We start from the raw sequence: 16115 nt of genomic DNA on the forward strand, positions 1-16115 counted from the left end.
TTTTCTCAAGAGATGACAATTTAAAATAGAAAAAATTTCTCGATTAATGAAAACAAATTTATTTTATTATGAATGATGGAAAGACTCATTTGCGAAGAGTTGTGCGTTAAAACGATATTAAATAAAATAAAATATGGCATATATGAAGTAGACAAACTTTTTTATAAAATTTTCTTCTCTATATCTCTTTTTGTGTCTACGTCGAAACTGTAAAATCTATATTTTATTATGCGATTATGAGAACTAGCTACAACTTCTGACGACGATATTAAAGTTGCATCCTCGTATTCGTCGGATCGGGGGTAACTTTGAACGCGTCGACGATGGTTCAGTGTCGTGATGGAGATATTACGTCGTGAGGCACGAAGCGAGACGTGGCGTTCTGATGACGGGGTGAAAAACGAATAAACGAACGAGCGTTGCTCCCCTTCTCCTCAACCTAACACGGTCATCCTAACTTCGTTAACCGGTAGTACACTGTTTGTACGGTAATCGTACGCGAAGCGAGAGGAACGGACAGAGGGAAAAAGAAGGGTGGACTGCCGTTATATCACGTCTGGACCTCTTACGCGCTGTTTAACTTATCCATTTAAAACTCAAACACGCGAAACAATTAATTAGTAATTAACGCTGCTCGAAGCAAAGAGGATAGAGAGAGAAGGACAGGTCAAGAGAAAGACAGGTGGACGGTTCTGCAGGTGGATAGGGCGTTCTTCTTAAAGGGTGGCTGTTCTACCACCCTCAAAAAGGAAGTATTGAATGGGTAACAAGAGGCTTCCGCGCGAGTGCAAGAAACTTTAAAGTTCGAAACTTTAGTTCTGCTGTTAGCTTCTAATTAGCGGACAAACAGCCGGCCTCTGGCATCGCGTCTATTGGTAGCCTGTAGAAAAGAAATTGTAAACTAAATGACTACTTACACGTTAATTTTTTATCTGATTTTATCTACTTAAACTGCAAAATTAAGGATAGATATATACATCAAGAGTTGTTAATTTAAACGTATTGTTCATAATTTTGTTATTAGAGAATCAAAAATTTCAATATAAATAAAGCATATTTTCTGCACGAGAAACAATGCAAGAATGTATTTTATAATATATATAAGGAGAACTATTGATTTTTTGTTTGAAACTTTTGTTGCACGAATAGTATTTCATTTCACTGTCTTTATATTTTTTTCTTACATCCAGTAACCGTGTCATACCAATCATATTATTACTTGTTCTTGTTGTTTGTACGGTACTTTATAACGTTCCGCTTACCGTGGAAACGTAATGTGATCGACTTTGGAATCGCTGGTTTCGCAATCTTCGTTCCTTTTCCCTCTTCACGCAGTCCTCTTGCAGATTACCTGTCACTCTACAGGCAGATTAACCGCTACTTGCGACATTATGAAAACGTTGGTGTTACCGCTTGCGTTAGTAACGTTTACTCACGAAACGACAAACGCACTCATGCCGCAGGTTTTGCATGGACGGCAGCCTTGTATCGGTCTTGAACGACGGATCGCGGGTTGGCGAAGGGTGGGGATTGCCTGGGGTGGCGAGTCAGGTCACCGTTGGTGCGAGGGTTTCAATATGCTTCGACGGTAGTTACAGTACCCTCTCCGGACCACCGCAGATCGGTCTAGGCGGTGAACGGGTGGATGGCGGGGGTGAAGAAGGGTGGTAGAGGAAGAGGAGGACTATCGTGCTGCGGTATCGGTCGCCTTGGTTATTTAGGAAACCATATCAAAGTTTGAGTTGGCTGCCTGCCGCTGCTGCGCACCCTCCTATCGGCGCCCCCGCCTCTGGACAATGAGGTCTCTTCCGGTCTCGTCGAGGTCGCCCTTGACGTTCGTTACAACGTTGAATAACGATATCTGAAGCCACTGGAATGGCGACCGAGTGTATGAGAAAATGCTGTAGAAATTTGCCGCTTCGAGCGAATTGCTTTCGTGGATATCGAGAATATTGAGAATTTATGGAACAGTAATAATTTGTCTGCCAAAACTTTCTCTTTGCATAAATTAAATCACCTTTGCATAAATTAAATCATTTTGGAGACGTTTACATTATCGCATAAATTAATTTACAATTTTTTTCTATTTAATTGATGAAGCTTTTTATTTTACACAGGATAATATTTTATTGTTTACTTTTAAATTGATGTAACTAAATGTAATTAAAAATCATTTTGTATAATATATTACAAGTTTATTTTTTCGAAAAACTAGCAATGTTATCTTATTTCCAGTGATAATATTTTTAAATATATAATAAAAAATATATACATACATAAATTATATTTATTATTTATTATAAAAATAAAATAATTTACTAGAGAAATAAAAATAATGTGTAAAAAATAAGGTATATTGATTTAGCGATAACGAGCTGATAAAATAAGTAGATAGATGAAAAGTCAGTATATATCGTATGTAGTTTGCGCATTTCTCGCGGCAACGTAAGGAGGACCAATGGAAGACGACGTGTTACCGCAGTGAATTGTAGAGCGAGAGGAGAAGGCGGTTCTTCTAGTTTCCTGCCAGGTCCGCGGGTTCTTCAGGAAGGGTCTAGAGATTTAATTAAGGCAAGGCGACGGGTAGAAAGACGAGTCGCTACGTCGTGTAAACTCGAGCTCACCCGTTGGCCCCCTAGTCCCCCTTGGCCCTTCCCCCTACCTCGTTTTCTATCCTCGTTTCTGAAACGAGTCAAGTCGGTCTTCCCTTCTCTGCACCATTCGAGAGGATCTCTCTCGAAAACTCGTGAGAACGCTGCACACGTCTAGAACGTAGATCTTGTTCGGCCGAGCGTGTGCGTCAAAGTTCGTCAGGCTACTCGGATTTCCAGCGCCAGAAATTCCCTTCAAGAGGGCCATGTCTTATTGCGACTTTCGTAAACCTTGTCACGACGTGGAGACATTTCCAAGTTAGCAAGACGTATGATTAAATGGCATAGAGATGAAAGACTCATCGTATACTATATGAATTTATTGTAATACAGAATGTTGATGAGAGGAATTTATAAGCAGTATTTTAACACTTAAATACTTTATTATAACGAAAGCATTACATGCCGCGTTTGATCCAACGGAATAATTATCTGTAAGATTATAAGCTCCTTCTTAAAAGCTCTTTTACCTTGTCAGCGTTGGACTTGCCGACTCTCTTTATTCAAAGTCCACTTCGAAACAGTGTGCAGGCATCATATACCTCGCGGTTTCAGCGTCAATAATTTGCAAAGGCTGCGGGGCAAATTCTAACCGACTGATTTCACGCATCTGGCGTTTGGTGGTTTAGTCTGGCCCGGTCCGTGCCGTCTTCAAAACGAGAGGATCAGCGAAAGATGTTGGAAACAAGGGAGAAGGTGAGAGACATATAAGTTGGTAGAACAGAGAGAGAGAGAGAAAAGGGGAGAGAGCAGGAGAGAGAGATGAGAGAAAGCTGGAGCTGGATGGCGAGGGGATGGGCGGATGAAAGCAGAGGGCGAGTGCGGGCAGTCCCTGCCTCGCCGCCGTGGTGGTCCCGTGATCAATATTCCTTACCCCCTTTGCCTTGGCTTACCCCTCCGGCACGATACGGGTGCCCCTTACCTCGGGAAAACCCTCCTTCCATCCATACACCCGCTACCTACGCCCCCGCCCCCTCGGGGGAGAACCCAGCAGAACCCCTGAAACCCCTCTCGCACCCTCGTCTTAATTAGGAGTCTGAATCTGCGGCGGACACGCGTATAAGGGTAGGTCGGAGGAGGTCGAAAGGGGGAGTGTAGGGTGGATGGTTGGGCGATGGAGGCCAGAGCAAATCCACAGACGAGCCTCGTGTCCGAGACATTATTCCCGACTTCGTTGCGATCGCTCGGCGTCACGAATGTCGGGGCCACCCTTTTTATTATTCCCCGAGATAAACACATTTGCGCGTCTTTACTCCGCCGCGCGGGGATCAACGCCGGCTTGCGTCCGGTCCATTTTCTGGACGAAAGAATTTCGCCGTCGACTTTGTCCCTATTTAACGCGCAATTAGCAACATCGCGAGCCCCTGTTCATATTTCTTCGTTCATACGCCTTGGAAATTATTTCTTCCGCAAATAGTTTTTATTCGTTTCCGCGAAAATCCAGTTTAGCATTTCTCAAAAATATTCTAGATTATTAATTTTCACGAATTTTCTGATATTAATTTATACTTTTTCTCGTCGCATCTATTCAAGATTTTTAATAAACTTCCGTAGCTGCTTTTACATAAATTTGATATTATTTAATATTAATTTAATGCTGACTATGTAATTTATGATAATAAAATTATCGATTCGATTTCGTTGAGTTTTATTCATGATATTCACCGCAGAATTTTTTTCTATGCGATGTAAAAATCGTGCTAAGTATAATTTGAAGAATGCCGAAAATTATCTTGACGAAGTTTAAGAGAAAATTATGAGTGAAAATGGTAGTATAATCGTGATTGCTTCGAAATCATTAATTATAGCGGACACAGAATTTTAAACAACTTAAATTTGCACGCACGGGCAGCAAGAATATTTACATGCGTGATATATAATATATATAGAATAGTACATGGAGGGTAAGCGGCGGTGAGGCTGAACCGAGAGGATATTGGGGTTAGGCCATTCATTAGATTATGGGAATTCGGTGGTACTCGTCGAAGGGAAAGGAGAGGAAGAGCTGGAGCTTGGCTGCGCGATCGAGGACCACCCTACGTGCATTAGTTTGGGTCACAAGGCGCGCCGATGAGATTCAAAACGCACACGCCCAGCGCAAAAAAAATTAAATATCTTCAGCATTATATTCGCGTTAAAATATTCTTTATTTTTATCTAACATTTTATGCAACACAATTGAATAAAAAAATCACATTTGCCGAATATCTCTCTTATAATATTCGTGATATGTCAAAAAATATATGCAAATAGAATTTACGTTGAATCGCTTGTTTCCATATATTGAAAAAAGCAATAAGGAAATATATAGTACATGCAAAATAACACACACATGCGACAAAGTATATTAGTTTAACTATAAACTTTACAAATATTTAATACATTTTGTAATTTTAGAAAAGTAACTAGTATCTTTTTCTTTTGTTACAGAGCCGTCCCTTGCGAGGCGGGAATATCCCCGCCAAATCATGAACAAGGTAAGTTATATGATTTGAGTACGTATTTAATATCCTTTTTGTTTAAGCACAAAAGGATTATTATAATTATAGCAAAGACATGCAAGTGATATGTAATATCGAGAGAATCATTGATAATTTAATAATTATCTCAAATCGTTTTAATATGAAGTATCTCGCTTTAATATGAAGTAATTGGATAAAGGAACATATAGCATCATAAGCGAGGATTTGCATCTTTCATCGAAGTGCCTAGCAAGTCAGTTACTAGGGAGGATCGATCTAACACCTTTAATTGGTTTTCGTGCGCCGCGACTCTAACATTGCGTGTTCATATCTTTAGTTAACGTCTGTACTCACCGATCAAGGAAATCTTATACGAGCACTTTATGCTATTGCGTACTGAGAATCACGATGTACTTGAAAATATGCATTACATTTTATAATGCACACATTTTGCTTTTTTCGGATCAATTACTATTTAAACGTAGGAATTTTAAATCTTCAATTTTAAAATGTATTTTTTCACATATGTATCGCTTTCAAATTTTTATTTACTAGATATTATTAAATAACTTTACTCATAAATAATAAAAACAAAATAGTATTAAATCAAAGAAGTGTAAAATTATTATTAGGTAACGTTGGTCGATTATTTAATTTTAACAAATATTAATATCGAACTAATTATGTAACTTACAAATTAATAATTACATTGGGTTATTATTAAGATATTTTTTTATTTTTTAAAGATAAATAATACAACGTAATTTAAAAAGAAATATTTGTCGAGATTGATTGATCTCGTCGAGAGAGTCATTTACATCGACGTGTAAGTTACATGTATTTACTTATATATATATAACTTGAGCCTCATTTGTAGGCCTTTTATGCGCCGTCTGCCTTTCCTCATTATGCATTGCACATGAGAAAACTTGCTTGGAGAGAATCTCTCTTCATCCCTCCTTCTCTATCTTTCTCTTTCCCATTCGCCTTCTCTTTTGCTCCGTGCCGGTTTCTCTCTACCATCTTCGTTCTGGGGGTGCTGAACCATCACCTACCACCTTCTTCGTCTCACCCGCACATCGTTGCCCGTTTCGTACCTCAGCTTCTTTATAAACTTTTAATGACGGCAAAGCCTAATCGAGAGAACGAACAAGCATGCCCGGCCTCGCGAAACTACCAGAGAAAATTGACGTTGGATCTCAATGTTCGATACTCAACCAGTCAACCGTCACTTGGAACGAAAAAATGTTCAAGCAGTCTGCGATAATTGCTGTGCATGTACTTCTCTAATTATTAATTAACTTATTAATATATTATATAGACAAAAAACGCGAGTACGGTATTATAGTGATTTTTAGATAATTTTGAGTAACTTTCTTTATTACATATTCATTATTATATATTATATATTTTATACTGTTATCATAATGTGTTTAATAATAGAACAAGTCTATTCTCAATGAAAAATAAAACTTAGCAAGTACTAAGAATAGAGTAGATTACTCGGCTGTATAAAACTTTACTTCTAAGTATGAGAAAAGACTATATTTATATCTCGTGTATAACTCTTTGCAAATGTCAATTCAATTGAATCAGATTATAAAAAGATATTTTAATTAAAGAAAATATTATATCATACATAAAAGAGAGATTGCATTTATATACTCCTCGGCATTCCCTCTTCTAAAGTATTAATATATTGATACCCATTCGATAATCGATACAGCCACGATACAATATTACATAAAATATACCGTGATAAGTGCAAGCAGGAAGTTGAAGTTCGAGCTCGAGTTCGAGCGCGCGGGGTGAGGTGCTTTCGATTTGCAACAAATCATTCAGCGTTTACACCCGGCTGCCCGTCCAGTTGAATTAAACTTCCACCGAGAACTTCGTTCTCTGCTTACCCCGGCTCGGAGGTATACATATACACTGGGTATAGCTAACGGTCTGTACCTGCGAACTGCTTCTCGAAGTTCGCTCCCGGTGCCTTCGTGCGAAAGCAGTTAGCTGTTTGACGTAGCGCTCTGCTCGTTACGGACATGTCGGAATTAACATGCCCACATACGATGTATGAGAATCGAAGAGATTAAAGCGATACTCGGAAATTTAATATTTTTGTATGCTTGTTTCTGAAATTTATCTTTATAGTACGTTAGAGTTATTATAGTTATATTAATTATATAAAAATATGTTATGAATTTTGAGAAAGACTAACAATTAGAATTATCTATTTTTAAAGAATGAGATAATGAATAACTACTTAAAATTATATCTACTTAAAATTTATTAGAGAGAGTGAATTTGTATATAGCAAAAATATATACTTTGATATATATCAATTGAATTTCTTTACGCACTATCGCTGGTTCGTAAATTTGCTCGTATACGAGCTATAGCTTTTTCTTACCCTCGAAAAAGGGAACAGTGACATAAACCCGTAACGTTCGACTCCTAAAACACTATTAAACTAATCCTTACTTATTTGTTCCTTAGTGCGTACGTCCTAGTGCTATTAGATATATCTCCTGATCGTTGCTTACGGCTTCTTTGGGGATGGTCCTGCGGAAATTTGGCAAGTCCAAAGTTTCTTTCGGATCATTGCTTTCCGTATTTCACAATTACTGCAATATTACAAAAATTATTAAATATCTCATGTATTCTATTCTTGTTAAAAATCTTTAAAAATAGGAAAAAAATTCGCTTTATATTTTTAGAATCTGTTGAAAAAGATTGTAGTTGAATACAGTTTGTTAGTAATTCAATAGCTTAATATATTTATATGTATATTAGCTTAATATATTTATATGTTATAATAATACGCACTGTTAAAAATTATACATTAATTATTAAAATATAGTTTCATAAAATGGCTATATCTGACAAACATGATTTTTAAATTTCATTGTCACAAGCACTACTCATGAAATAAACGTATCAGGGGTTTTTTCCAGAGGCGTTTAAAGGAGTACCAGTGTCGGAGTGTATATCGTACGCCATTTAGTGGCGGCACTCTTTCATAAAAGACCTTAATAAAAATCCCAATCTAAACAAGCTTAATTTACGTCCGCCACATAATTACCTACCCCAAGGCACAACTCCCCTTCGCTCACCTCCTCTGCCGCTCGTCGCGAACTACCTCCGGCTCACTCTCCACAGGAGAAAAGGAGAAGTAGGAGAAGGAGGATGGAAGCGAAGGAAGCGCGCACGTCGAGAGCGCACTGAAAAATCTAAGAGGCTTAAAGCATTAAAAGGGTTATATAACATTCATTACCAGCGGGTCAGCCTTTGTGAAATTTCCCTTGGAAGCGCCTTCACTCGGTGGACACAACCTTCTCGCCCCCTTGATTTCTCTCCATCCAACCCTCTCCCTTACAGCCCTTACGGTCGCCATCTTCTTCTAGTCGATCCGCGTTCTCGCTCTTCCGCAGCATCCAGCATCCCTCGTCTCTGGGGGTGCAGAGTAGTCACGTGACCGCGCCATCGTCCGGCACAAGGGGAGACGGGATGGAAAGTGGCGGAGAAAGGAGAAGAGAGAGGAGGGTCCGCCTCTCTGATGAAGATGTCGCACACGCCGGGGACCCCGGCGAGATTACTCGGGTTAGAACGTGCGGACCCTGGTCAGGGCACATGCTAATTGCTTTATTTGACATCAAGAAATAATGTACTGCTGTTTCCTGGTATGCCGTACTGGGAACTACGCGAGGAAACCAATGGTCCTCCGTTTTCATCTCGCCTCGTCCATTTTCTCTCATTGTCGTTTCTTCGATTATTCCTATAAGTTTCGATGCCTCCCATGAAATGGTATTTTCTCTCAAAGTCATTACATCTCGCTCAGTATAAGTGTAGGCATTAGAACATGCACTAAATTATTTATTTAAAAATGTATGTGTCATAATAATAATAGACTGAAAGAATATGTACGTAAATTAAATACAGGATTTAATACTTATAGGATTATTATAGAATATATTTATAGGATTAATTATTTATAGAAACGTTTTTTATTTCTTGTCGAGTTATGTGTGTTTTATTAAAATCGAGTGTGTTTTATTAAAGTAATAATTTTTTATCGTAACTTTTCAAAGAAGACATAATGCTTCCACGCTGCGCCATGTGGAATGCAAAGTACAGAATAGTCGGTTGTAAAAAAGACTTATGCTTTCACTTTCGACTATGCGACTCGATGGATCCAATTCATGGAGCTACGTGAGGCGACTGGTTACGTCAGGGAGGTCAACTAAAGGCCGGACCTAATAACCTTTAGTCGGGCCAATAAACATTTTTCCGGGTTACATATGACGGAATTTGTATGCCAAATCGCGTATATTCAGTAGACGGCGGTACGTTCCGACGCGGGGCACGCGCTTCTCTCGTAAATATGCCTTCGGTTGGCAAAGTGTTATGGAGCGCGGAGGTAAAGGGAGAAAAACGGGGGGAGGCTTAGGGTGTTAGGGTCGATTCTGGGGTCGCCAAGGGTGCATTTCATCTTCGGAGGCGTCAGCTCGGAGACCGATCGACTATACGGCCGACGTTGGATCATCCATCTTTTATCGAATCGGACCTGATGGCCAGGTTCGCCGCCAACATCGCGGACTCGCAACTTTTGCCTATCCGAAGACTCCGCGCATCGCCTAAGCGTATACGTCCACATGTAAATAATGGACAGCTGTTTCGATGCGGCAGCTTGTCAAACTTTCTTCTCGCTTCGCGACGCGAAGCTACTTTTCCATTTATTAATCGAGTATCATATCAACAATGAAAGCGTTTTCACGAAATGCAGTTCGATGATGATTAGCTAAGTCTGAAGATCGTACTTGCGATATATTCGACCGCCGTAATACGTTTCCACCGGTATATGCGATTTAATAGTGATCAATGTTCCGTGGATTGGACCATCCATCTCTCGTCGAATGGAAATCCGACATTCGGTGCCAGAAGCCGTTACAGCCACCTCAACTTTCGTCTCCGGTAGCGTCCATCATGTCAGGATAGGATACGCTCTCCAAACCAAACATACATTAATATACATATATATCAGTATCCGTGAAAAAAGTTGAGTCAATGATTGATGTGTATACCGTTCATAATAATTCTTTCTACTGCTAATCATCCAAATAAGCCGTACAGAAGAATAGTCTTTTCTCGTCCAACAAATGTATGAATGGAATTTTTTACCACTTTATAGTTTATTCTTGCAAATTAAACGTCAGAAAATCAATTTATTAAATTCGTAAGATTTACTTTAATCTTATGAAAATTGATAAATATAATTTAATATTTCTAATATAATTTTTTTTTCTTTCTTAGCGTTGTGGATATACAAATAAAATTATTCGGCAACCAATCAATCGGTTTATTTTCTATTCAGTTTCTATTGCTCAATTTTTTAAACTAAAAATTTTTACAAGTCATAATATTGAAAAAAAAAAATTTCGCATTAACATACTTTATTAATGACAATTCAGTATACTCGTGATGCGGTCGAAACAATGAGTCGCATGACGCGTTAACCGAGAAAATGTAGCGATGCAGAAAACCGAGGGAGTCTTGCGGAGGGGGGGAGGAGACGTGGGGCTATTTTTGCGGTTAGCGGGGAATAATTTAGGGACGGATAATACGCCGAGGTCGTGCAATTTGGTCGCGACGCCGACGACGGAGAGTGCGTGCTCGTTTTCATACACTTTCTCGCGGGAGGGGTCGAGATCAACGTGTAACGGAGAACGGGGCTCAGGTGTTCCACGGGATAATAGGCGACATCATCCTTGCTTCCCCGATCTCCCCCCAGTACTTGTACCACATCGTCAAACCCTGATCGATGTAATATTCACGCTCGATACACGTCCCAGCTTCTGTAACTTGCTACGCTCCGTACCTGCAAGTTTTCCCTCGAATCTCATCAGCGCCCTTTCGCGTCTTCTCGATACCTTCGCCGTCGATAATGCCATGACAGTAACGCGTCCGTTATACTTCTTATCATTCATCATATTAGATTGATAAGAAAGTATAACACTATCATCCTCCTCAAAATAATTTTAAAATAAAGCTATTATAATTGCAATTTTTTTTTCTATTTGTTTCTTGTACATGTAATATAATGTTAATGATATATTCTAATGGAAAACGTGAGGAAAAAACATAAAATTAATTTTTCAAAGAATTACATATCATATACTCATTTAAAGAGATATATTTTCTCGAAAGAGACGATCGTTGTGCTCGTATTTTTCACGAAGAACGTTTTAACTCAGGTTTCCGGTCTCGTCCGTCGGTCAACTAATGTCAGGCTCTTTTCGCGTTTGTAACAAGCATAGGCGGCGGGGTGTCGGTTACTACCCCCGCGTGGCCGTATACTCATTGCGCGTGGTAAACACCCCTCTTTTGTTGGCGGTAGGTCGGAGTTAAGCCGAGGTCTCCCATTAGCGCCGCTTGGAATTACAAAAATAACACTTGTCCCTGCAGCCGAGCGCCCACGGGCAGTCCAGTGTAGTTAAGTAAAATTAAGCTAAAATTTCCGACGAGCCGCGATGTACATTCAACCCCTTTTCCGTCAGCTCGTGGCGGCCGCGCTTACAGAGCTGGCCAACCCTCCGCCGGCCAACCCCCTTCCAGCATCCTCCACTCCCCCACGAACTCACCGGTTTCTCTTTCCACGTATACGTTACACTTCACGCTGCCCCTTTATGCTCGGTGAGCATTAAATATTTACCTTTCGATGAATATGCAAATATAATTATTTACGCGCAATTTAGACGTTTTTACGCGTCCTGCTTGACACTCGACTCCGTCGCTTATCGATGCATTGGCTACTTAAAAAAGTATAATCTTGCGATCTATATCTTTTTTAATCCAATAAGCTATATCGCGTTAAAGTCTTCTAAAATTAAATTATTTTTTCGAGCCACAATTTTTAAAAGAAATAAAACTAATCGAGATGATCTAAAGGAGGAGGATTTTAAAATTATTTCTTAAAGATAGAAAACATCCTTTAAATATTTCTGAAAAATATGAATATTTTTAATATACTTCAAATTATTTTTTTAGCTTCAATTTTTATTTTGTTATTTATATTATCATTATTTAACGTATATAGAGGTATTCAGGGTTGTTAAATTTTGAGGGATTCAAATCCAAAAGACTCAATTTGAGTATACCATTTTCAAGGTTTCAATCAAATTATATCTGCCAGAGGAACAGGAGCCTAGAAGTTGCTGTCAGCCCGTTCTTATCCCGCCGTCTTTCTCCGCAGGATTAACCTTTAACGTTAATTATCTGCCGACGTACCCGGGGATAGAGATCCCAGACTAGGGCGGCATCAAAGAACCGAGTGTTTAGCTGCAATATCTTTCCGCCGGGCTGCACATTGGGTGACCAGAAAAGAGGGCCAAGAGATTCAAAAGGTGATGTCGGCGGAGATGATTCGCGGTTAGCGAAGGAACTAAAGAAGTCACCTTCAAGTTCTCCATTTTGAGACCATATCTATTTCTCATACATTAATTCAGATTGAGATATACATAAGAAAGTATAAATTTTTTTAAAATTATTAACATGTGATTTTAAAGAATATTTTATTACTGTCTGCGAACTTTTAAGCCCAATAGAGAATTAAAAGTATACTTAACTTTGAAGACAAGAAACAGCTGACTTCAATTATCAATCTTAAACCAGATCTCATTGTTACGAGATATATCAGTGATTTCTCTTCATAAATTATTTCCATTCCTAAATATAATTAATTCAACAATACATTTGATAAAATTTGCTCGCGTAGAAATCCTACTATCGTAATAATAATCAAATTTGTATTGATTGCCTTAAATCATACATTAGAAACTTCATTCAATCATGTTTCGAATTTCTGGTGAACGGGCCAATGTCTGAAAGCCTAAACAGAAAACGCATTTATTGTTTAAGTCGTGCCATAATTACTCCGACGACTAGTGTCAGACAGGATGCAGCTACGCAGACAAATTGTATCTAATGACCATACGTCGATCATCCTCGAGTCGAGCAAGCGTTCCATGACTGCGTATTCGCGCTGCTGTCGTTAGCATCCTTCCGACTCGACGGCCGACGTCCTAGGGCGAACAATTTCGAGCGCGGCGAGCGAGCGAGCGACGAAGGGAAAATGTATTCGAGAGTTTCCAATTTGCGGTTGCGGCCTGGTACAGAATAGGGAGCGCGGGTGGGATTGGTCGGCACTGGCACTGGAGTGTGCGGCGCGGAGCTCTATTATGGTAATTATATGATAAATACAACAAGGCCTTGGGCGCTGTCTTCTCCTCCTCGGTCCTCTTTTCAGTCACGCACAGTCGGCTCAGTTCCTCTCCTCCATCAGCGGCAGGAATCTCGCTCCTCTCTCGCGACTTCGTCTCCGCGTCTTTCTACTCGGGGTATTGTCGCTCTTCTCATCCACCTTCTTCTCATTCCCCGCCACTCGTTCGTTCAGCCCCGTCGACGTTTCCACGAGCGAGCATTGGCGGTTTGCCTTAAAATACGCCTTCTCTCTCCTTGCGCGGAATGCAATTAATCTTATTCCCTTTCGATCTCGCCTTCTCCCGCGGCGCCTGTCCCAAAGGGATGAGTAACGTCTCTGGAAGAAGTGTTACCGACTTAATGAAGTACGACTTCTAATGCGTGCCTCAGCGTCGATGTACTCAACTGAGGGAGATTAAGAAAGGCGCGAAGAAAGTCATCCGGAAATCCTAGCTACACTCGTTTTCATTATCATGGCTTTATTGGCCGTCTCTTTACAGCGATAAAAAAAGAGCGGATTAGATAAAACGAAATACTATTAGAAATCAAACACTTTCGAAGGCTCATGATCTCGTTTCCTTTCTAAACACAATCGAAATTGAGAGGTGACATGATTTATCCTTGTTGTATAATTTTAAAATTAAGATGATTTCGTGATTTAAAAAATAGAGAAGATCGTTGTATAATTTTTGTCTTCTCTTAAAAATCGCAGAATTAAGAGTTAATTGTTTGAATCTTAAAATATCGAATTGAATTAAACTTATTATAGGATATTAATTAATTTAGGATTTAATATAATTTGTTCACTCTTTAATGTCCCCATCTAGTCTGTTTCTGGTAAACAAGAAACTATCGTTAACCTTCAACGATACCGCCGCTGCTGTTTCGGTTGCCGCGACGGCAATGGCTTATCTTTCCACTTTAGACGATTGTTCGAAACTCCATGTATCGCCGTGCTCAGTCGGCTCCCCGCTAACAAGCAACAGCGACGACGTCGAGCATTAAACGCGACGCGTTCGCGGCGTAAACTAATATTCCTCTCGGGCACAGAGGGGTGAATCGCGGTGCTCGGCGCGCGCGCAGGCAGGATCATTATAAATAGTCATAATTACAACAGTCGCGCGTGCTTAATTCAATTAGGCTGATTAACGTTGTACGTTGCAACCCCGTCTCTCGCGCCTCCTCTCTCGGCAGCGCAACGGCAGTCGGAGTTCGGGTCTGGCTGGTCCTAAGGGCAGAGCACAGCAGTAAAATATACGCGGTATCCTGGCCAGGATCCCGGGACTGCGGCGCCACGATATTATGCTTATGCATAGACAAGTTATAGCCCGGCTAATATGATTATCTCTTCGACGGAAGGCAGAACGAACGCGGAAGAGGAACCGGTTGCAGCAGCGTCTGCAACCTTCTTCTCGGAGTTCGTTCGATTATCGAGGAAACGAAAATGGAACAGTATTTTCGCGTATTTAGCTAACATGAATTTGCATTTTCTAAGTAAGCAGTTTTATCGTAACCAATTTTTGATTCCAGATGCAACACTTTATTGATATTTTAAAATTTTGCAGACCAAAGTTGTTTCCATAAAAGAAAAAAATATACGGCTAGATATAAAACATTTATACTTCTATTTACAATTTTTTTTCTTTGATATTGATTACTCTAACTCAAAAATATAATTGAGTATGATACTTGCTCATGATTATAAATTAATCTTTGTAAAAGACATGAAATAGAATATATATTTTAAAATTCGCAGTATTATTTTAGATTAAAAATAAGATTAATTGTGTATTTTCACAATGTCTTAAAATTTAAAGCATTTAATTAAAAGATAGATTAGTAGAAGAGAGAGAGATGAATTTTGTCGGTTAATAATTAAAAGCTGAAAAGAATTCTGAACATATTCTTTTCGACAGTCATGTTATCTGTGTAACATCAATGTTCTTCGATATTACCTCGAAAGACACTTTTGTTTTCTCCCAATTGGAAATCTAATAAGAAAAAATTAGAACGAGAAAATGGCAAGATTATTAATGATCGTGGCGTTGGAGGGTTACGAAGTAAGAATGCGAAGGGTGCGTCGTTTGGATTTGTCGCGGGCGGGATCGAAGCCGAATAAATTAGCCCCTCCGCGAGAGCGCGGCCGAGATATAAAATTTTGAATATGAATGGACGGTTTTGCATCCGTGATGAGCTCTTATTCGAGAAACAAAGCGCAGCTGACGAGAACATATGTAGATGAAGGCGGGCGCGAGAAATCCATAATCCGCCGGATCCTTCGGCTTCTTAAACGCAGCCGCGTCCTTCGACGTCGTTATGACAACCTAACTCGATTAATCTAATCGTGCCTCAATACGAGAAGGAACACGTGAGATCTCTTTATGTAGATTTATATATAACTTGTGCATTTTAAATCGTAACGAGCTATTCCAAGAGTCTAGTTGCTGCTTTTCGAGTCATGCATCTCGCGCTATAAATGCGGGATATCATATTATAATTAAAATGATCGAATGAACATTGGCCGAACGAAGCCTACGTTGACGTGGCTCATCGTTTCCCATCGAAGCCTAGGATGTCTCGGCATCGCAAAGGGGATAAAGAGAGATGAAGGTAGGGATGAAGAAGGAGGAACCTCTCTCATCTCGTCTATCCCTTTCGCTAAACTCATCACCCACCGGTAATTCCATCGATGCTTTAAGCATGGAGGGTCTCTTCAAGGGATGTAGTCGTGGTTGTAACCTACTAAA

General features: G+C 39.7%; 1 protein-coding gene across 4 annotated transcripts in view; it reads left to right on the forward strand.

The window, feature by feature from the left end:
- The window catches only part of LOC145962052 (uncharacterized), a 282741-nt gene that overhangs the window by 212139 nt on the left and 54487 nt on the right, over positions 1-16115 (forward strand). For all 4 annotated transcript variants that reach the window (XM_083082827.1, XM_083082829.1, XM_083082828.1 and 1 more), the window contains exon 5: positions 5081-5127. In XM_083082827.1, the coding sequence (XP_082938953.1) occupies positions 5081-5127 (47 nt within the window). The remainder of the gene's footprint in view (positions 1-5080; positions 5128-16115) is intronic.

Source organism: Camponotus vicinus, unplaced genomic scaffold (assembly GCF_025532165.1).
Source record: "Camponotus vicinus isolate PSW18456_S1 unplaced genomic scaffold, iyCamVici1.0 SCAF_11, whole genome shotgun sequence".
In the NCBI taxonomy this organism is placed as follows: domain Eukaryota; kingdom Metazoa; phylum Arthropoda; class Insecta; order Hymenoptera; family Formicidae; genus Camponotus; species Camponotus vicinus.